The sequence below is a fragment of the Mesoplodon bidens genome (assembly GCF_964165515.1).
Source record: "Mesoplodon bidens genome assembly, chromosome: 3".
In the NCBI taxonomy this organism is placed as follows: Eukaryota; Metazoa; Chordata; class Mammalia; order Artiodactyla; family Ziphiidae; genus Mesoplodon; species Mesoplodon bidens.
Window position 1 is genome coordinate 66,859,183 of NC_138178.1, and position 22,402 is coordinate 66,881,584.

At 54.5% G+C, this 22,402-nt stretch overlaps 1 protein-coding gene across 2 annotated transcripts; it reads left to right on the forward strand.

Annotated features, from left to right (window-relative positions):
* Positions 1-209: 209 nt before the first annotated feature.
* On the forward strand, positions 210-21,605 carry CIB2 (calcium and integrin binding family member 2). 2 transcript variants are annotated; one of them, XM_081228064.1, is made up of 6 exons: positions 215-472; positions 7,719-7,753; positions 15,753-15,864; positions 18,061-18,208; positions 20,328-20,523; positions 20,957-21,605. In XM_081228064.1, the coding sequence occupies exons 1-6, from the start codon at positions 422-424 to the stop codon at positions 20,976-20,978; spliced, it is 564 nt and encodes a 187-aa protein (XP_081084190.1). In that variant the 5' UTR covers positions 215-421; the 3' UTR covers positions 20,979-21,605. The 2 variants fall into 2 exon arrangements, with proteins under 2 accessions (XP_081084189.1, XP_081084190.1); XM_081228063.1 differs by having other exon boundaries at positions 210-472; positions 20,328-21,605.
* The last annotated feature ends 797 nt before the right edge of the window (positions 21,606-22,402 follow it).

The following is a 22,402-nucleotide window of genomic DNA, read 5'->3' on the forward strand; positions in this document are numbered from 1 at the left end:
GAATGGATCTGCCCAGGCCCCGCACCCTCAGCCCCGCGCCATCTGGGCTCCCGGCGACCGGAAGTTCCTGGGTCCGCCCAGCCGACGCGGTCGCGGGCGCCAGACGGGCCAGACAGCGCCTCCCGCGGCCAGGCCGCCCCCTGGCGGGCCCGGGGCGCTCGGCAGCTGGGAGCCGGGTGCCCGCCCTCTCCCCGCCGCGGGGCGGAGTCGCCACGCTTGGGGTCCGCTCCCCTCCTCCCAGGCTCCCGCCCCGCCCCCGCCGGGTGGGCTGCGGGGCGCGTCGCCTTGAGGCCGGGCGGCGGGTCCGGCGGCCGTCGGAAGCTGCCCGCCGAGGGGCTGAAGAGGGCCGCGGGCGTGGGGCTCCGGCGCCCGCTGATGGGAGGCGGCCTCCGGGAGAGCAAGCGACGGCGCCGCAGCCACCATGGGGAACAAGCAGACCATCTTCACCGAAGAGCAGCTGGACAACTACCAGGTGAGCCCGCCGCCCGGCCCCCGAAGCGTCGCCCCTCAGCTCCTCCCTTCTTTTTCCCGTCGCTTGCCGCGGCCTCCCGACAGCCGTTTCACCGGGTTCAAACCTTGCCTCTGCTTTCAGCTCGACGCTTGACCTTGGGCTGGTGACTTCTCCGAGCCTCAGTTTACCTACCCGAGGAATGAGAGCGCTTTCCACTTAAAAGATTCTCGCAGGCGTCCCTCGTTCCAGCTTCCCCCCTCCTCTCTCTCTCATTCAGACTTCTTGCTCTTGGCCCCAGGCTGGACCCGAACCCTTCCCCGACTACTCCTCCCATCGCCCACCTTGGCTCAGAGATGGAGTCCTTAAACGTAGGCTGGAGGGAGGACCCTCCCCCCCCCAAAACCTGGGAAGCAGCCCAGGAGAGTGAGTCTTTGTAAAGTAGAAATTAGCTGTTAGCTGGGTAGGGAGTGAAGTGCATCAGCACCCAAATGCCATTCTAGGTTGGGGTCTCTCCGTATGGCCCCAGTATGGAAATAATTGGAGCAAAAAGGCAAGTCAGGTACCAGTCTTACGTGGTCACCTCTCCAAGCTCCTTCAGGCCCCCAGCAGCCGCCCCCTTAGACCCTCCTGAGTCCCTCTGCCTCCAGAGTCAGGGAGCTGTCCAGATCAGATCCCAATACCCTCCCACTCATGTACAAACTTTTCTGTGGTTGCAGGATGGAGGAGCCCAGCCTCCTGGCTTGCCCAGAGCCCTGGCCAGCCTGCCCAGGCCCCTTCCCTGCCTTGCGCACTGCAGCTGCGCCAGAACTATCCGCGTTCCCTTGACACGCCGAGCTCTTTCCTCCCTCTCTTTGCCCGTGCTCAGGGATGCCGCTCCCTGGTCTCCAAATGATTTCACTTACCCTCCCAGGCCCAGCTCTGATGCTTCTTTCCTGACTCTGCCAGGCAGAGGGGGCTGGACTGTGTTGTGGCCTGTGTGGAGTGTGCTTGGGGGAGATGAACACCAGCAGGGTCTCCACAGCTGCCTGTTGCCTTCGTGAATATTTATTTTGGAATCGAGCTTGAAGTGTGGGTCCTCTGATGTGGGCGCAAGTAAAATAAAGGCCCTTTTCCCCCTGGAAGTGCTGGTTGTCAATAACACTGCTTTCTCAGGGCCTCACGTGGAGGCGCCTTCTGTGTACCCAGCGCTATAATGGAGGCTCTCTATGCATCAACTCATCTGATCATCACAGGGAGGTGGGTTATTTAGCCCCATTTTACAGTAGAGTAAACAAAGGCTGAAGAGGCATTCGGTACTCTGCACAGTGAAGGTCCACACAAGAATTTGAACTGTGAATCCAAGGCTCACTCCTTTTGTTGGGGCTGGGGGCTGTGTGTGCTCTATGTCCTCAAGGCCCTCACTGTCTGCAGAGACAGCCCCTCGCCTCCAGTGAGAGGCAGGCAGTGAGTGTGCTCTAGGGGAGGGCACTAGGGGGCAGTGGGAGACCTGGAGGGAAGGGGGTCTTTGCTTCGACTGGTAGGTTCAGAAATAATGCAGCGCTTGCAGACCCTTGAAAGATCAGTAGGATTTTGCCCATCAGGGCCCTGAAGGAGGCATTCCAGGCAGAGGGGACAGCTTGGGTAAAGACTTGGAGGTGGGTCCAGGCAAGCAGGTAGACCACGCTGAGAAGAGTAGCCTCGTGGGCATGGGGAGCCTGGGTTCCCACTCAGTCCGGCCTGGCATTGAGTTACCGTTCGGAGTCAGGCCCAGTGCTGGGTTCTGATCCTTTGCCAGAGGCTGGGCCTGGTGGGAGAAACGAGAGCTGTGAAACCTGAGAGCCCCACGTCTCCCTCCCTGAGACTCTCCAGCTGGCCAGGGCCAGCGAAGGCCAGCTGGGGGTGACCCCGAGTAACAGCCACCCCCTCCCCCAACTGATCTCCAGGGTTGCCTGCCCTCTTCCCCAGTCCCCAGGTGCCAGTGATTCCCAAAGTTCAGATTTCTTCCCAGACCACTTCTCTGCCTTCCAGATCCAGCCCCTAGACCCCTCAAACAACCGAGAGCTCACCGCCTTCCCCAGGACCCTCCACTGCTCTTTGCTCTACTGTGGCCTATGTTTTCAGTCAAGAACAAGTCCTGTAACTCTCATCCTCTTTGGGGGCTCACCTGGGGATCCCATCCTCGATGTCCATAGCCAGGGCCCTGGGCGAGGCCTCTCAGTGTCATGTAACGGAAAATGTAAGTGCTGCCTCCCCACGCCACCCCGTTCTGCACCCTCCAGCCCCCCGCGTGCTGCAACCACAACCTCTCAGTTTCTCACTCCATCCCCTTCTCACTCCTTCCCGTTTTCTTTCAACAGACACAATGTGCGTCACCAATGTAAAACAATTTTTTCTTTAAAAAGAATCTCTGGACCAAGAGTTGCATCGTATGCATATTAACTAATCCCCCACTGTGGTGGGAGACCCTAGGGAGTTGTCCATATATAGGTCACGAATGCCTGGAGCAGAAGTACAGAGTCAAAGATGTGAAGGATCTTTCTAAAACATGGGTGTGACCCTCTCCTCTCCCAGGAATTCCACAGTGTCTTGGGATAATAGCCTGAGCGGAGTGCAGAGCAGACCTCACCCTGGCCTGGTCTGAGCTCAGCCAGCCTCCAGCCTCATTTTTAGCCCCTCCCCTGGCACCCCAAGTTCCAGGCACACTGAAGGGCTTCTAGCCAAGCATGGCCTCACCTCTGGCCTTGTTCTCCTGGCGCCCTCCCCTCACTTCTTCATCAGCGCCGTCTGGCCTATCTTTCTGTCTGTGCCAGGCCTCACCTCTTTTGGACAGGCCCCCTGATGCCCTCCCCCAATCCTTCTTGTGGCCACAGAATGGTTTATACCCAGTCATCACTGTCTGTTTCCCCTCCATCCCACTTCCTGTGTGTCCCCTGCTCAGGCACAGAAGAGGCAGTGGAGAATGTTGTCTGAATGAATGAATACCTGTTAAAGCACGGCTCTAAGGAGGGGAAAGGACTCCAGGGATTCTGAAGTCCTGGGTTCAAGTCATGCCTGGGCCATAGATGCTGTAGGCCTTAGTAAGCCATTGTCCTCTTCTGGGTCTCAGTGTCCCCACCTCTAAAATGGGAATGATCACTAGCCCTGCTGTGCTCATGTCACAGGGCTCTTGCAGGGATCAGCTGAGCTGTGTGATGGTCAGCTGGACGGTGCTGAGGCTTGAGCTGGCAGAGCTGGATGGAGAGTCCACTCCAGCTGGGACTGGCTATGGCTCGGCTCAGGACCACTGGCACAGGCAGACCAGGCATGTGGGAGATGGGAGGCAGGGAGGCTACCTGGACAAAGTACCCTTGAGTTGAGGTTTGGAGCATGGAAAGGATTGGACAAGCTGGACAAGGTGGGGAAGGCACTCCAGGTGGGAGAACAGGATGAATATAAGCTTAGAGGAGGAACTGTAGCCTTAACTGGCATAACATCTGAGCTTCTGCTATAAAAGCCCAGCCTGCCCTGTCTTCTGCTGCCAGAGTCCTGAGGGCCCATCTCTCCTGGGCTAGGCCCCCTCCCTCCCTCCCACCCCTCATGACCCTAACTTGAGCTGGGACTCTTTCCTGAAGACCTATCCCTGTGAACTCTCAGGGACCAAGCAGTGACCGGACATTTGTTCTCAGTGGAGTATAGGGAAGAGTTCTTGCAGGCCTATGGCTGTAGCTCCCTGGGCAGCTGAGTAGATGGAGGGGGGCAGGGTTTTTGTTTGGTGTCTTCAGGGTGGGAACAGACACAGAGCTGCGGGCTCTGAAGGGATGCCTTTGGGACATGGGGTACTGGGTGGAGCTGTTGCACAGAACAGGGTAAGCTGTGGCCTATAGGCTTCCTGCATCTTATCTCATTTGCTCCTCTCACTGCCCCTTTCCAAGAGGCAGTATCCCCATCTTACGGATGTGGAAACTGAGGTTCCAACAGGAGACTGAACTTGCCTAAGGGTGCAAAGCAAGACCAGAATTTGCATCTGACTACTAAACCTTTTCCTCTGCCACGCTGCCAGGCTACTCAGAGCCCTGAGAAGCTTTTAAGGCACCTGCCATGTTCCTCCCCTATGAGCTGCCTCCCTGGGTTGAGTTGCAGGGAAGTAAGTCAGCAGAAGGAAAAGCAAAACATCAGTCGACGAGCAGGTTCATGGTAGCTTTATTGGTAATGTTGAAAACCTAGAAATGGCTGTGGCTAAATGTTCAGAAAGATGAGAAAGTTTAGGTTAAGCAGGGCCAATGCCTTCAGTGAGATATTCCCCAGCCAGTGAAATGATAATGTTAACTGCTGTGGAAGGTTTATATGGAAAAGTCTGACCATTCATTCCACCAGTCTCTATTGAGCATGCACCATGTACCAGATATGGGAATACACAGTGGAAGCAGGACGTGGGGTAGTCGGTGTACGATGGTGCTGGGTGGACTGTGGCTCTGTTTCCACTCAGTGGGCAGTGGTCAAGAAGCACATAGGGGGCTTCCCTGGTGGCGCAGTGGTTAAGAATCTGCCTGCCAATGCAGCGGACACGGGTTCAAGCCCTGACCCAGGAAGATCCCACATGCTGCGGAGCAACGAAGCCCATGCGCCACAACTACTGAGCCTGCGCTCTAGAGCTCATGTGCCACAACTACTGAGCCCACGTGCCACAACTACTGAAGCCCACGCACCTAGAGCCCGTGCTTCGCAACAAGAGAAGCCACTGCAGTGAGAAGCCCGCGCACCGCAACAAAGAGTAGCCCCCACATGCCGCAACCAGAGAAAGCCCCTGCACAGCAACGAAGACCCAATGCAGCCAAAAATAAAATTAATTAATTAATTAATTTTTTTAAAAAAAGCACATAGGCCTTAGTTCCAGCCGAGCCCAGATCTGCGTGTGCAGTTTAGGGCAAGCTGTTCAACTTTGTTGAACCTTGGTTTCCCCATCTATAAAATGGGGAGGTAATGCCTGCCCCCCACCCCCGCCCCCGCCCATAGGCTAGTGATGAGGATTAAACAAAATTGGATATTCAGAGCCCCCACGGACCAGCCCATGGTAATTATGGACTGGTTGTGGTGTGGTTCTCAGGCTGGGCTGCACATTGCAATCACCTGATGGCTCTGAAAACTGCTGATGCCTGGATCCACCCTCAGGGATTCTGATGTAATTGATCTGGGGTCCATTGGTGGTGATGGGAGGGGACACAGGGAGTTTAAACAGCTCCCCAGGTGATTCTGCTCTAGAGCAGAGGCCCTCACACTTTAGCAAGCATCAGCATCTCTAGAAGGACTTTTTAAAATGCAGATTCTGGGCCTCATCCCCAGGGTTTCTGATTGTAGTTCTGGAGAGAAGCCTGAGAATCTAAAGTTCCACTAAGTCCCCAGGTGATGGCGATGCTGCTGGTCCAGGAACCACACCTTGAGGACCATTGATGTGGACAGATGTAAGTAGTTGTGATAAGGGACTGGAGTCATGTGAGAAGCTTTCACATTTAATGCCAATAAAACCCTCAGGTCAGGACCCATATACTTCCTTTCCAACCCAGGGGATAGGAGAGAGGAGAGAAGAGAGGGGAGGGGGAAGAGGATAGGCCAGGGGGAAAGAGAGCAGAAGCCAGGACCTCTCCCCATCCCGTTATGCCGACACCCCCACCATGCTGGTTGGAAGCGCTCTCGCCCTCTCGCTGGCAGCTTCAGGCTGTGGAACCAGCTGTGGGACTGAGAGAGGTCTGTGCCTGGAAGGCCCGCTGGGCGGCCTTTGCTGCCTGCTCCAGGTTTCTGGGGTTTGCTGAGAAATCAGCCCACACGGTCTTCAGCCCGTCTGAGTCTTAGGCCTGTGGGGCATGGAGTTCTTTGCCCATTCTGGGTGGGGAGGGGGCACTGCTTCCCCAGCCTGAGCCTCTCCGGCCCCCTACAGAGGAGCTATCACCGAAAGCAAAGTCTAGCCCCCCAGGAGAAGCCCCTCTGTTTCCAAGAAGGGCCAGACTATGCGGGTCCTTAGTCTAACTCCCACCGAGCAGCAGGTAGCTCAGGACAGACTTGTGGGGCTAACTGGGGCCTGGAAATTGCCACCAACTCTCCCCTCTTCGGCTCTCCTTTAGGTGCCCACTGGAAACCCTAGATATGCATCCTGTGGGCCTGCTTTCTTGGGTCCTCCTCAATGTGCAGTGCAATTGCCCCGGGGCCAGGGGCTCCAGGTCTCATCCAGTGCGAGCCGGGCTGTCTGCAAGCCTGTACCGTGGCCATTAGTCCCTCGTCGGAGCCAGCTCTGGTCAGCATACCTCCCCAGGAGGCCCCACCAGCTCTGGGCTCTGGGCTCCCTCGTGCTTCAACAGTAGGCCAAGGTGGAGGGGCCAAACGGCAGGGGAGGAGCACAAAAGCCCTTTACGGTTGGACATTTTATGAAGTGCTGGGTCCTTTTCACCCCCATACTTCCCACAAGGCCTGGCATAGTAGCATCATCACCAGGCAGGCAGAGCTGTGGACAGAGGCGTGACTGTAGGAGGTGGGTTATCCAGACAAAGTCAGGATCCCCAAGATGAGTTTATAATCTGGGTGAACTCAGGATCCGAGTGCTGCCCCAACCCTGAGTCATGCCTACCTGGGGGTCCCCAGCAGCCTCCACCCTGGCTTCTGTCCAGATGCTGCCAGTTCCTCCCTGCCCACCTTCCTCCCCCCCTCTCCTCCTCGGCCCCTTCATTCCCCGCACCCCAGCCTCTTCACTGCCTTCTCCAACCTCATCTATTCCTGTGGCTTCAGATACCAGTTAGATGCTGGTGCTTCCCCAGTCTGTGTGCCTGGAACTCTCAGCCTCTGACCATGGGGCTGCTGCCTGCGACCACTCAGGACACACACCACCCATGACTCCATGAGGCGCCATTCTTAGGGGCTGCAGCATGGACCGTGCCCCCTGCCGCTGGGCAATGTGGTGACCCTGTCAGTCCTCACTCTTGTTTTGTCTCCCGAGTTGTCTCCCACCCACTTCCCCCCGGGTGTCCCACAGGGTATCTCCTAGCCCCTCAAATCAATGGCATCCATCTCTGAACTCTCCATCTGCCTCCCAAATGCCCTCCCCTACGCATGCCTCCCAGCCCCCCACACCACGCACTCACTTCCCTGGCTCAGGTCAAAAGCTTCAGAAGGCAGCTTCTGGACCCACTAGACTGCTCCCCACAATGGGCTGGGGCAGGGAGGGGTGGTAGTGACTCTGCTGCCCCCAGTCCAGGGCTGGCTGTTCCTGTGTGGCTCCGAGGGAGGAAGGACAACCAACTAAATGTGCGTTTTCCTTCCACAGGACTGCACCTTCTTCAATAAGAAGGACATCCTCAAGTAAGTGTGGCTCTTGTTCACCCCTCTGGAGCTGGGGCAGGGGCAGGGGTGGGGCCGGGGACCCCGGGGGGAGGCAGGGTGTTGGGGGGTGCTGCACCAGCTGAGGACTAGCTTTTCCACCCCCATCAGCCTCCGAGCGCAGGCTGCTGTGGGAACTCGAGACGTCCCACCCCCGGCTCACATCCTTCTGCCAAGAATCGAACGTCTGCTTACTGCATGCCAGGCTCCGTGGTGGGCGGTTTCAGAAACATTCTCATTTAATCCTCACTGTGCCCTTGTAACAGGAGAATCCTTTTATCCTCACTTTACAGGTGGGGCTTAGCAGCTTGGCCAAAGTCGCCCAGCCAGAGACTGAAGACTTGGCCTCTGACTCCAGGGTCCTCGTTATTTCATTGCACCCTGGGACCTGTCAGACTAAGGGGGGACCCTGTCTGTTAGACTAGGGATCCCTAAGAGCCTTCTGGCTCTGATGTCCTGCCACTCCTGGGAGGTCCTAAAGGCAGGGGCATGGCAGGCAGTGCCACCACCGCCCCTGAGCTGTCCACCAGGGGTCTCTTCCCTTTCTTTGGGGGTGGGGTGGGCCTAGACCGGAGAAATGAAGGGGGTTGGCAGACTCAGAGCCCCAGGACCAGATGGTGGGCAGGACTCACAGAATGCCAGGAAACCTGGCCCCACAGGCCTTGCCAGGCCCCCCTCTCTGGGCTATCAGGTGGCACTAAAAGCCAGCAAGGTCTCAGGATCACTTTCACTGGAGGTCGATGGGCAGGCTGGGGCTAGAGCCTGTTACACTTCCCAAGGGAGCTATGGTCTGTCACTGCCATGACCACTCTGCTCAGGTGGTGTCCCTCAGTCCTTCCTTTCTGCCCAGGCTGCTCTTCCAGCCTGTCTCCTGGGTGGGCAGGGATGCCCACTCCTACCACCTAGGAGAAGCAGGGTGAGGGGCAAAGCCCCCAGGCCTTGGCATCAGCAGACCTGGTCTCTACTTCCCGGCTCTGACCTTGGACAAGCTTTGAGCCTCGCTGAGCCTCTGTTTCTTTTATAAAACGGGGATAATGATACCTCCCCCGTTGCTGAGGCAGGAACGCCAGGGTGTGGTGTTTGATAAATTGAATTTGGTCTGTAGCTTGAGTGAGGTGTGGGGTGCGCTTCGCATTTGGACAGATGGTCCTCAGAACTGTAATAACACAGCGGTCACCCCGGCATGCCCGAGGCACCTCTTACCTTTCAGAGTTCTTGGCCCAAATCCTCGTTGAAGCCTCACCACATTTGGCCTCTGTAACAGGGAGCTCCCGCCACCCTGACTTCCCACCTTTGTAGACGCCGGGCCCAGACTGCTTGTCCTGGGAGGCCCACCACCATTTCTGTTCTGGCAGCAAAAGCTTGTCCCCAGGCCTTGGCACTGGATGCCCCGCTGCCTTTCTCATCTTCCCGCTGCATTCCTGCATGTCCTTCAAGACCCACTCCAGGGTCATCTACTCTGTGAGCCCCCAACTCCCTGTCCTCCAGCTCTCACACAGCCTCTTTTGCAGCCTTTTAGGGGGCTCTGTGGGCTCATGGCTCAGGTGCCCAGCTCCCTCCGGACTTGCAGTCAGGCAGGACACAGGCTCCCCATGCCTGGCACTGGGCACGGCACCAGTAAGCGCTTGAAGAGTGTGTGGGTGAAGGGTGGGTAGGGTTGGCCAAGGGGAGAACATTGCAGGCTAGGAGCAGTGGGGTCAAGGGCACAGACCTGCTTCACCCTGCCCCATCCCCAGTTGCTCATGGGGGAGGAGAGTGGTTCAAAGGCCAGGCCAGAAATTGGATTCAACCTGAGGGGCCTTTGAGGGTGACCCTAGTCTCTTGGCAAATGATCAGCCCCGGGCAGGTGGGTGGTCTGAGCAGGGGTAGGGGGTCTCCTGGCTCCCCACAGCCCTGGCCTGCCCAGCTCTGGATCCTTCAGTGCCGGCCTCTGTAGTTCATCCCAGGCCTGGAGTCCACAAAGGGGGGAAAGGACCCCTTCTGGCAGCTGGACACGCTTTCTGAGTCCCCCGCTGCCTGCTCTGTCACTGGTTCCTTCAGGCTCCACCTCTGTGTTAACACTCAGTGGGCACCAGAGCCGGTGCTTTTTCTGCAGAGTGGTCATGTGGGGAGGGGGAGGGGGTAAAGCCCCACTGGGAGCAGGAGCCCTGGGATCTGGTCCCCACTGTGTAGCACCTGCCATGTCTCAGTTGCCACCTCTGCAGCATGAGGATGACAGTGCCCCCTGGGGCTGTTTTTCCACAGACTTCAGTGGCTGGGAGGGCAGGGGTGACAGTGTTGTTCAGCACAACACAGGCTGCTTGGAGTTTTGTTGCCCACCCGCCCACCCTCAGGAAGGGTCGTGAGGCCAGGCCGCCTGTGGGATTACATGTCCCTGGGGGACCAGGCATGGCCTCGATGGCTCGACTCCAGTTTCAGCCCCCTCGATTTTCTCCAACCTTCTCTCTGGGCCCCAGCAAGAGCCAGTGTGACTGATCACCCCTGCCAGGGGAGCCCTCTCCACACTGTTCACATCTCAGGTCCAGGCGGGACGACCGAGGCCCTGAGCCCAGAGAGGTCCAGGAGCGAGGACCCAGCCGGCAACACAGAGCAGGTCAATGGCAGAGCTAGGCCCGAGGCCCAGGGCCCTCCTCCCAGGGGCCTTCCAGCACTGTTACCCCACCCCCACCCGGATGGTTTTCTGGGTGGGCTGCACCCTGAGAACTGACGAGATGGCGAGGAGGAAATGTGAGCAGCAGGTTCTTCTTTACAGCTTGGGGCCCAGCTCTCTGGTAGCCTTGGGTCAGTGATACTGAGTCACAGATACCCGTCTGGGCAGTTTTCCCCTCCCCTCCCCTGTTCCCCTCCTTCCTCTGTACTCACATACACACACACAAACCCGCGTGGATCCAGTTGCTCCCCAGGGCACAGCTCTTCCAGCCCGACGCTGAGCCTGAGTGGGCAGCCCCCCATTCAGCCACCTTCTTTGCTATAGGTAACTCCCCTGCCCCCAGTTAGCCTATGCTCCTAAGCACAGAGAGGCCCAGCTAGCACCCCGGGGTGTTTGCCTATTTGTTACTTTATCATCTATTTTATTTTCTCAACCATTTAAAAACTCTGTGTAATCTATTTTAATTACTTTTAATTTTTTATTTCACCTGTGATACATGATGACTGTAGAAAAATTAGAAAATAAAGCCAGTCAAAAGAGAAAAAAATTATCTGTAATCCTGCCACCCAGAAATAATGGCTATTAATCTTTCGGTATTTTTAACCTCTGGGTAAATAATGTTTAAATATTTTCCCTTTGTGTGTGTTTATCGGAAATTTGGATCAGGTTCTGTAATTTGCTTTAAATTGCTTTTCCTTAGGCAACTTGTAAAAATAGATAAGATAAAAAAATGATCTCACCACCTCTTCATTTGGTTGGACATTTAGATTTTCAGCTTTTCACCATTATAATTAGCACTGTAGTGCACATCCTTGGGACACCATGACGTATAGCCCACACGTCTGGGATTATTTCCTTAGAATACATTTCTAACAGAGATTTCTGGCCCAAAAGCCCTGGAAGTTTTTAAGGCTTTTGATTTTTATTGCTAAATTGCCCTCCAGCAGCCATGCATGAGTCTCCATTTCCCTACTTCCTCAATCACACTGGCTGTTACATCTCTTTTGTCTTCTGTCCCCAAATCGTTTATTGACTATCCCAAGGGTCTCAAACTCAGCTGTCTGTGGGGGCCAACATGCACTGCAAATAAATGAAGCCATGTAACCCTACGGGAATGTTTTAGGACAAGGATCTGCAGAAATTGCTGTTCCTGAGCCCCAACTGGTTGTGGCCTTGGGGAAATCCAGGTTTTTCATGTAAAATTGTTTAATTTGTAAATGTTGGCAGCTAAGTTTTAAATCATTATTTTACATGAAAGCTAGACATGAATGTGGACCACCAACCAGTCTGTGACTTCCAGAAGAATCCATCTTCTCCCCACTGATTTCAAATGCTGTTTGTCTTGGACTAATTCTCATTTATATTTGGGTCTGCCTCTTCTACACCAATGTCTATTCCATATGGTTTTACTTAAATAGCTTTAAACTACGTTTTAACATCTGACGGGACAAACGTCTCCCCGGTGACTCTTTTTTCAGGGTTTTTCCCCCACTCTCCAATGTTTATTCTTCCAAACAAACTTTTCAATCAGGTTGGCAAGATCTCAAATAAATCTTTTGCAGATTTCAATAAAGAGTGTATTCATTTTACAGGAAAATGAAGAGAAGATTGCCATCATTACAGTAGTAAGCCTTTCCAATCAGGAAGGTTATCTAACTCCCTAAATATTTTACATCCTTTGGTAAAACTTCATGGTTTTCTTTGTGCACATTTCATATTTATTTTATACTTAGTTGTTTGGGTGTTTTTGGAGGGGGATTTTGTGTTGTGAATTAGATCTTCTGTTACATAATATTTTTGAATAGGTGAATGCTGGTAGAAAAACTATTGTGTAGAAGAGCTACTGAGCTCTTTCTCATTCAAATAGTTTTGTTTTTTTTTTTACTAACTTTTTTTTTTGGCTGCGCTGCGTAGCATGTGGTATCCTAGTTCCCCAACCAGGGATCGAACCTGTGCCCCCTGCAGTGGAAGCACAGAGTCCAAACCACTGGACTGCCAGGGAAGTCCTCATTCAAATAGTTTTTAAACTGATTATTTTTGGTTGTCCAGCAAATAATAATTTGCATCCTCCTTTCCGATATTTAGATATACTATTTTATTTTTCTGACTAATTACATTGACTAGCACTCACGGGGGAAATGTTATACAATGATGGTGATGGTAGGAATCCCACTTTTATGGGAATGTCTGTAGTACTTTTATCATTTAAGTATAATGTTAGGTGTTGATTTCAGGTAGAGAGTATCCTTTTGTTTATGTTTGAATAAGGATTTTAAGTTTTTTTTTGAAAAAATTAATATATACCTTAAAAATACTTTTTATTTTTATTAATAAATACTCTAAAAACTCAGTTCAGAAGTAGGTAAAGTAATAAGTGAAAGTTGGCCTTCTCTTATCACTCCTCTCCACTCCTGCCTCACAGAGACCATCAGTGTAAACACGTGGTGTACACTTTTCAGATATTTTTCTGTGTACATACAACCATCTAGTCATAAGTGCAGCTATCAAGTTGATCAAAATATTTTTTGCTGCCTATTAATGTGATTTATAGTCACAGATTTCCAAACATTGATCCATCCATGCATTCCTGGAATAAATCCTACTTGGTCCCAATGATTTACTCTTTCAAATGCTGTTGGACCTGATTTACTAATATGTTATTTTATAAGATATTTGCATCTGTATGTGTAAGTGCCATTGGTCCATTTTGGATGCTACCTACTAGGTTCTGGTAGCAGGGTTCTTATTAACTTCCTAGAATAAACTGGGAGGCTTTCACTTTTTTGCCCCATGCTCTGGAACAGTTCAAGTAGCATAGGTGTTGTTTCTGCCCCTGGAACTTATGATAGGACTAATATGTACATCTTTGTGAATTCAGTAGTGCCCTTTATTGGGAGGAGGGGTACAGGAATGCAGTTCTGTGACAGTTTTTGGAGTTTTTCCCAAAGGAATTCATCTTTCCAAATTCTCCTTGAGTTTTCCTTAAAAAACAAATTACAGTATCACTATAGGCATAGAGTCAGAACACATCTCTGTCCCAGGGCAGAAGCTGGCCTTTGTACCCCAGAAGACACCTCCTCAATTCCACTAATATGCACAGGCCTTCTCCCAAATCCTCGCCCCTTGCAGGGAGCCCCTGACATGGCAGGCAAAACGCTAATAGCTACCAGTTGAGGCCAGGTGGTTTTAAATACTAACGCCATCCTTTTTAATCCTCACAAGTGTGAGGAGGGTAGGACAATCCTCATTTAACTGATAGGGAAATCTGTTCTCCAATGGGTTAACCCACTTGCCCAAGGCCAAGCAGCTAGTGAGAGGTGTAGGCGGGGCTCCAACCTCAGTCTGACTCACGTCCCTGCTGCAGCCACCCCACAAATCTTTGAAGGTGTAAACAAACACCTCAAACACCCCAACATCACATCCCAAATGTCAAGGTCAAGTGGGAAATGTAACCATTGCAAATACTATGGTCCTGTCAAAAGCGCATGAAACCAGATGCATAAAGTGTGATATATAGTCCAGGTTCCATGTTTGGGGACAATATAAAAAAAGGGCAAATTTTTCCTCAACGCTGAAAGTAAGAGCAAAGAAAGTCCTTGAATGCCCCCTCGTGGAGGGTCCCAGCTTGATCCTGTCACTCTGTTATCCACTGCCCCCCTTTGACCCAAAGGACAGGGTTTGGGTTTTCCCCTCCAGGTCTGTGTTTCCAAGCCTTGGAACTTCCTTGTGATTTCAGGCCGTTTTATAGGAGCATGTGACTGGCCAAGTGGGCTCATGGCATGTGCTTTGCGTTTACTGTACAGGTGCTCTGAACCAGGTGCTGATATGCTGGCCTGGGTGGCCTGACTTACAGGGAGGGCCTGGACCCACCGCTGTTGGCTCTGGAAGCTGGGGCAGACACTTAACCCCTTAGCCTCAGCTTCCTCACCAGAAAAACAGGGGTGGGGGGTACTAATAGCTACCTCTTGGGGTGATTAGGGATTAAATTGAGTAAAGCAGTGCACACGGAGTTAACCCAAAGCCCAGCACAGAGTGAGCATTTGCTAAACAGTGGCTGACATTTTGTGTGTGAGCTGGGCAAGCAGTGACCTGCTCCACTGGAGAGGGCTGGGCGGCAGGGCGACAAGAGTTGGGTGGACCCTGATGGATTGGGTGGCTATGCTGAAGGGCCTGCTAAGGATGGGCCTCGGAGCATGTCACTGGGCCAGGCCACTTAGCAGAAGACCAGGGTTGATCCGGCCTTGGGGGTAGCAGGGAAGGTGGGCCCCGGAGATGTGGGGTCACCCCTCCATCCAGGCCCCAGCAGCCCTGGGCCTCACCACAGCCCCCCGTCAATACCCCTGACACCTGTCCCCCTGTCTGGCAGCACTTCCTGGACACAATTTCATCTGAACCTAATTTGTACCTGCCTGGGGTTAGGAGGGGAGGGCTGTTCTTCGGGATATCAGAGACCTGGACAACAGGACACAGGGCCGCAGAGGAATAATGGAGGAGGGGCTTGCAACTGAGACAGGGTCAGGATGTCTCACATCCTTGAGGGTCCATGCAGCATGTAGGTGGGCTTGTGTCCCAGGGCGCACCCGAGCAAGGTGGGAGGGTGAGAGGGAGCTGGGGACCTGGCGTGTCAGCGAGGAGTGCCAGGCCCAGGGCTGTGGGCTCCATCCCGACCGCCCCCAGCTGGAGAGAGGTTGTGGATGGCAGTTCTCAGGGGCTTCACAGGATGTGAGGGCTTCTGGAAGCTCTTCCAGAGACCCAACCCTCAGGGCCTAGCCTGGGGGCAGGGGTAGCAAACTGGGCCAGGACTTCAGCGAGGTCAGGAGTGGGGAGCGGCAGGGGCAGCATGGGGAAGAGGGCTTAAGAGCCTCTGCTCTGGATTTCCAGTCCCGGGTTCCAGCCATGGTCCCTGAGACTTCCTAGTTGTGTGGTGTTAGACAAATCACTCTTTTAACCTCTTCAGGCCTCAGTTTGCTGAGCTGTAAGAGGTGACATGCCTGGCACATAGAAGATTCTTAAGAGAGTCCAAAGAGGAAAAAAATAAGATCAGATGGCAAGCCCTTTTGGGTGGGGGGATGGGCAGTGGCAGCAGTGGCCGTGGTGTTGGTGGTCATGGGAATGGCCAGGACGCAATCTAGTCATCAGCATAGGGGTCTGGGCAGAACTTGCCTCCCTTACAAATCCCCCATCCTGTGGGCAGAGCAGATGGTCTCCCCAGGGCCCTGGCCGAAGTGGGTCTCCAGCGTGAGGGGCCAGGGCGCAGGCAGGGTGGCGCTGGGCCTCTGAGGGCCCAGGGACTGCATCCCCTCCAGCACTTTTTCTCTGCTTCCCTCGCAGGCTCCATGCGCGCTTCTATGAGCTGGCCCCCAACCTCGTCCCGATGGACTACAGGAAGAGCCCCATCGTCCACGTGCCCATGAGCCTCATCATCCAGATGCCGGAGCTCCGGGTACGTGAGAGGCTGCTGCTTGGCAGAGCCGGGGGGATCAGCTAGAGGAGGCCGGGCAGGGGGGCCGGGAGTTTGGGGAATATGCCCCTCTGGATGGGCAGGGCAGGAGGGGCACCCAGACCTGAGTTGAACCCCAGCTGTGCCTCAGTTTCCTCATCTGCACCCTGTGAATAAATGAGCTACGTGTGTAAGTAAATGAGCTTACTCGGTAAGGGTGCCGTGATTGGTGCTGCCCTGTGGTCTGCAGGGCTGTCGACCTGTGCTCACCTGCTTGCCCCTGTGTTAAGTGGCCTGTCTGCTGTCCTTGGCAGATCTTGTTTGTGTCTTCTTTTTTTTTTTTTTTGCGGTACGTGGGCCTCTCACTGTTGTGGCCTCTCCCGTTGTGGAGCACAGGCTCCGGACACGCAGGCTCAGCGGCCATGGCTCAAAGGCCCAGCCGCTCCGCGGCATGTGGGATCTTCCCGGACCAGGGCACAAACCCGTGTCCCCTGCATTGGTTTCTTTTACCTCTCACCACTGCGCCACCAGGGAAGCCCCTTGGCAGATCTTGTTTGTGTCTTCTTTTTAAGGTAATTTTTTTAGCCTCGTCCTCGCATGGCTGTTTTCTCACAGCAGGGCCATCCATAGCATCTCCTCTCAGATTTTAACGTGCGCAGGAATCACCTAGGGATCTTGTCAAAATGCCGATTCAGGTTCAGCAGGTCTGGGGGTGGGTCCAAGATTCTAACAGGCTCCCAGGTGAGGCTGATGCTGCTAGGCCTCAAACCATATATATCCTCGACATAAGAGTTTCATTTCCCGAGTTCCTCACACATAAAATACTCCAGCGGTAAGAAAGCATTTGGGTTTTTAGGGCACATTGCTGTGGGTCTTTGCAAAGAGCCCCTTGCCAGACCTCAGGTGTGTGACTCTGGCGTCAGGGTGTCCACTTGGGGTCCACATGGCATCCACTTGGGGCCTGTATCCTGGTTATGACCTCAGTCCTGGGGGACAGTGAGCCAGAGGCTCAGCCCTGACAAGCGTCCAGCCTGGCCTAGAGAGGGGCTTGATTCCAGGCTCAGAGGATCACTAGAGGGTATGAAGCCCTTCGGCAGGAACCATGGGATTGTCTCTCAGCCCCCCGTGCTGGCCTGGGCTGGGCACAGAGTGGAGTGGCCCAGTGCTGGCCCAGCTGGGGCGGAGGACTCCAGGAGAGGTGGGCCCTGAGTGAGTTGGGGTCAGAGGAAGGAGTCATTGGTATAATTCCCCACCTACCTGTGGGCTGGTCCCGGCCCAGTTCTCCCACTTCTGGGGCCCCACTTCTGCCCCCTGTGATCTTGGTCTGAGCTGAGAGCTGCCCAGGCCCTGGGCTCTTGTTGTAATAGGGAAGAACCTTTTGTATTCTATTCCAAGTTAATCACTAAAGGGATGTTTCCTCTAAGCTTAAATTATACATAATGGCCCATCTCTGGGAACCCTGCCTCCCAGGTAATGAGCGTTAAGCTAAAATACCTCTGTTTAGCTCACAGGAAACATCCTGACCAGGCCCACCTGTGAATGACTACAGGGAGGAAGAAATTAACACCTCCCCTCCGGAGGCTGATGGGAAACAGGAAGTGTTTGACTTTACTCCCTCCCCTTTTAGTACAGAAGAAACCTGAATTCTAACTCAGGCAAGATGGTTCTTTGGGGCAGGAGCCCACCATCTTCTCGGTTAGCTGGCTTTCCAAATAACATCACTATTCCTTGCCCAAACAACTCGTTTCTCTATGTTTTGGCCTCTCGTGTGGTGAGCAGTACGAACGTGGACTCAGTAACATTGTCTTCCCTTGCATGTCAAGGCAGGAGCCTCCATGTACTCCCTGGGCAATGGGACTAATCCCTGCTCCTGCCTCAGAAGAGGTGACGCCTCCGGTGGGCACACCTTGGTTCTGCTGGGCCCTCCGTGCTGATCTGGACAATATAACAAGACATGATGCTGGCAGAGCTCTCACTGGTGCCAGGCTTTGTACCAACACCTTACATACTTTAACTTATTCAACCATCTCACAACCCAAGTAAGTAGGTGCAATTATTATCCCCATTTTACAGATGGGGAAACTGGGGCCCAGGGGGATTAGGTCACTCGTTCAAGGTCACATAGGCCATAGCTGTCGGGCTCTGGGTTCCTCCCAGTGAACCTTCACCCATGGTGACTGCTGTGGTTGTTTTCTTCAGGAGAATCCCTTCAAGGAAAGGATTGTGGAGGCTTTTTCTGAGGATGGCGAGGGGAACCTCACCTTCAACGACTTTGTCGACATGTTTTCTGTGCTTTGTGAGTCGGCTCCTCGTGACCTCAAGGCAAACTACGCCTTCAAGATCTACGGTAACAAGGGCCTGGAGGAGGGGCTGTGATGCTGGGTGTGGGTGGTGGCATTCCATAGGCCATCTATTTACTGCTGGTTCCCACCGTGGGGATGCTGGGGACACCAAGAACACTCTGAAGAGTGCATGTCCAGCAGAGTGGCCAGTGGGGACAACTAGTGCATAAGAGACATCTGCAGGGTCCTGAGAGCAGAGGAGGGAGGGACCCACTCCACCTAGGGCGGGTGGTTAGCGTGAGGAGAATTCACATGTGGTGACATTTCAGCATGGCCTTGGAGGACAAGAGGAGATTTGTCAACAGGAGAATGGGGGTGGGCATACCTGGTAGAGGGAGCACCACAAAGCACAGGGCGTGGTGAGAAGATGGGGAGACGAATGTGGTGGGATGAGGGCGGTGTGATTCTGGAGAGCTCACTGGGGCTGGGCTGTGAGGAGCCAGCCAAGGAGTTTGGGGGCCACTGCAGGGTTTCAGGTGAGGCCAGGAAGCCCTGTGTTCTAGAAAGATCACTCGGCATCCTGGAGGAGCTAGACTGGCAGACGCCAGGGTTCTGGAGAGGAGGCCTCTGCTAGGTGGTGAGGCTGGGCTGAGAAGTAGGCTCCTAGGTACCCCCTCCCACCTCTGCAATTGCTGCCAGGGGTAGGGTGGCCTCATTTCACCCCAGCCCAGCCCAGGACCCACTGTCCCACTGGCCACCAGAGGGCGCCAAGTACCTGCGAAGCTTTTGGTTTCTCCTGTGGCGATAGGAGAGAACTTCACGCTGCAGAGCTCATAGGCTCTGAGCCTGACAGCAGCTGGGGCTGGTGTCAAACCCTCAGACAGTGCTCAGATGGGAACTTTGAGGCCCAGGGAAGGTCCGTCCTGGACCAGAGGAGCCACAGACAAACCTCCTGTGCCCAGCATCTTTCATCAGCCAGGGGATCCCAAGGCAATGGGGCCCATTGGGCTGTTTTGTCATTTTGTAGTTGTCACGTTTATTTCAGGGGACTTTGGTCTACATATATCTCTGCACCCACATTGTGTTTGCACGTCAGAGGCATGGTACCAGCCTTGTCTACCCTTAACAAACTGTGCCCACAAGGTTCAAGTAAAAAGCCTCTCGAATTCCAACCATGATCCCCCTAATGTTGGACCCCATGGCATGGCTTCTGGGAAGGCTGTAGTCTGCCAGAGAGGGGAAGTGCAGGGCACACAGCCAAGCAGGTGTGGGGACAAGTGAAGGGAGAACCAGGGCTCCCCTACCACCCTGGACTGGCGGGTGGAATGGAGAAAGGCAACTGGGACCTGGGGTTTGGTGCTGGGGGTAACTGGGGCCTGACCTCTAGCAAGGATCACCCACTTCCTTGACCTTAGTTTCCCTGAAGAATGAATGGAGTCTGCTGGACAGATAAATGGGAAGGGCGCTCCAGACAGAAGAAATAGCACTTGCAAAGATCTGATAGGTTGCAAGGCAGTCAGAAGGGTGTTCGAGTTCCCTGTGATGAGCCTGTGTGTGTCTCGGCCCTCTGAGCATCTTGCTGAGCTGTGGACAGTGGTAGTGCCTTTTGCCGAGTAGACTCAAACCATGTTCCCTGCTCTTTCTTCACAAAAGCCAACCACAGGGCCTCTCTCTGGGGGGGCTTCTGAGTCTTCTGACCTCCATGTCTGGCTTGGGACCAGAGGCAACATGGTGCAATTTAGAAAACATGGGTCTTAGCGTCGAACAGGCCCCGGTCAGCATCCCAGCTTCCCCTCCAACAGCCATCTGACCTTGATTCAGTCACTCAGCCTTGCCAGGTCTTGGTTTCCTTAGCTTTAGAGGGAACACAGGGTCCACCATGGGGCAAGGCCAGGAGAGCCGTTTAGCCTGGGCCCAAAGTTCCCAGGAGGCCTCAGATTTGGACGTTCGAAGTGTCTCAGACCAAGGCTGGGCTTGCCGTCATGGTGGGGTTTTGTGCAGATTGTGAATGCGGATTTGTTGAATGTGGTGTTAAGAGGTGCCTCGTGAGTGAGACCCCCTGGTCCCTGTCGGCTGAGGACAAGGATCCAGTGTCCCCAGAGTGTGCCCAGAGGGGCCAGGGAGGTATCTGGTGTGACCAGCTCAGAGGAGAGTGGCCTGAGCGTCCCTGACACCACCCCACAGACTTCAACACCGACAACTTCATCTGCAAGGAGGACCTGGAGATGACGCTGGCCCGGCTCACCAAGTCAGAGCTGGACGAGGATGAGGTGGTGCTCGTGTGTGACAAGGTCATTGAGGAGGCCGATCTGGACGGCGATGGCAAGCTGGGCTTCTCCGACTTTGAGGACATGATCGCCAAGGCCCCCGACTTCCTCAGGTGCCTTCCCGAGGGGCTGGCATGGGCAGGGCGGGCCTGAATGGGGGCCGCAGCCAGGAGACCCCGCGGGGCTGAGGCACTGTCACTGCCCCTGAGAGCAGTGGTCCCGGCAGGCCCTGTGTGGGCCGGGAGGCAGGTCACGTTCCAGGCCCAGCTGCCCTCAGGGTGTGACTGGGGAGTCCTCTGTCCCCAGCAGGGCCAGTCTCTGGTGAAGGATAGAGACTGGGGGCCCTTTGGTTATGTCGGGGGTTGGATGCCCTGGGCACAGCTGGTCCTCCAGGCCTTCCTTCCCTCATGCAGATTGTTTGCATCCTCCGCACCCTTCTGGAGGAACTGTCCAGGGTTAGGTGCGGGGCCTGGTTGGCTTTCTGCTGAGGACCTTTACCCACCCAGTCCAGAGCCTCTCAGCCCCTCTTGCTCTTTCTCTTTCCAGCACTTTCCACATCCGGATCTGAGGACAGTGCCGAGGTTGCAGGGGCAAGAAGCCGACCATCCAGCTCTGCTGCCTACACGAGTGTGACCTCCAGGCTCCTCAGGAGAGGAGCTGTGGCCTCTGGGGTTTACACCCATGCACATTTCCTTGGCCCTTTCAGCAAAAAATCCTTAACCAGGGAAGGGGGTATGTGAGGGGCAGGGCCTTTCCCAGCCCCCCTGTGGCCCCTCCACGGGCCTTCCCTCTCTCCCCCCAACCTTCCCCACACCCTGGTCCTCTCCCCATCAGAAATGGCCCTACTGGGAGGGGAAGACAGAACCCCTGACAGGGCAGGGGTGCTGACTTGTCCAAGTGCTGGGCAGGCACCCTGGTTGCCCAGGGCAAAGTGAAAAAAAAAGGACAAGGTTTAACGAGCTATGCAATCTTTCTCCAAAACCCACAGCTGGGCTACACCCGACCCCGCCTGTTCCTTCTCCCCTGACCCTTCCCAATGTGAAGCTGTGTGAACAGTGGGTCCAAGGGCTCTGTCCCTGTCTCTGTCCAGGACCTGAGCACCACCCCATCTTCTCTCCCCAATGACGTGGAATCCTCACTGGTGTGTGCTGTCCACAGATCTGTGAACTCCTGGTACAGTAAAACACTTTCATGTCCCCGTGTTCTCTGTGTCTGCCAAGGTTAAGAAATGTTCACTGGTCCCTTTTCTCCTTGAAATTCCACCATTAGCAATTCACGTCTCTAAGCATTGCCTTCCCACTTTAGGCACCAACTTTTATTTCAGTGCTTTAAGTCCTTGAGGGGAAGACACATCTGTGCCCCAAAGCTTCGAGTGACCACCATGAAGAGATGTTGGGTGAAAACCGTTTCCATTTCCCTCATAGTGATAGTCATTCCGGTGAAGATTTATGGAGTACGAACCATGTATCAGGTACAGGGTGACCAGATCACATAGGGATGGCCAGCAAGCGCCCACTGGCTGGCTCCAAAAACTGCCCAGCAGCGCCCAGGCTGACCCAGGCGGCCAGCCAGACTTGGGCCTGCCTTAGGAGGGGTGACCAACTGTACAGTCTTGAGCAGGCTGCTGATTTACTGTCAATCCCTACAACCCCCCTGGGAGGTAGGGACTCTTAGAGCCCCATTTCTCAGAGGGAGACGCTGCATAGCCAAGAGGCCGCTGTGGGTAGGTTTTCCCCACAAATGTGAACTGAGCCAACTCTGCCCAGGGAGGGGGCCCGAGGGGGGCTGCGGTGTTCTCTCTGTTGAGGGTTAGTTGCCTGGGGGCAGTGGGCAGGGGGCAGCAGCCCACTTGCTCACCCTTATGGAGGTGGGGACGCATGGGTATGAGGGGGAGTGGGATCCCAAGGGAAGGGGACAGAGGAGCCAGGCTGACCTGAGAGAATGGCTGTAGTGAGAGGCCTGAGGGCCCCGTGTGGAGAGCTGATGCCTGGG

What these genes read in the sequence shown, in the direction of transcription:
- CIB2 (XM_081228063.1), top strand. Translation starts at nt 422, where the DNA reads ATGGGGAACAAGCAGACCATCTTCACCGAAGAGCAGCTGGACAACTAC. An exon ending in AATAAGAAGGACATCCTCAA is followed by an intron (nt 7,754 to 15,752) that starts GTAAGTGTGGCT and finishes CTTCCCTCGCAG; the next exon opens with GCTCCATGCGCGCTTCTATG. An exon ending in TCCAGATGCCGGAGCTCCGG is followed by an intron (nt 15,865 to 18,060) that starts GTACGTGAGAGG and finishes TGTTTTCTTCAG; the next exon opens with GAGAATCCCTTCAAGGAAAG.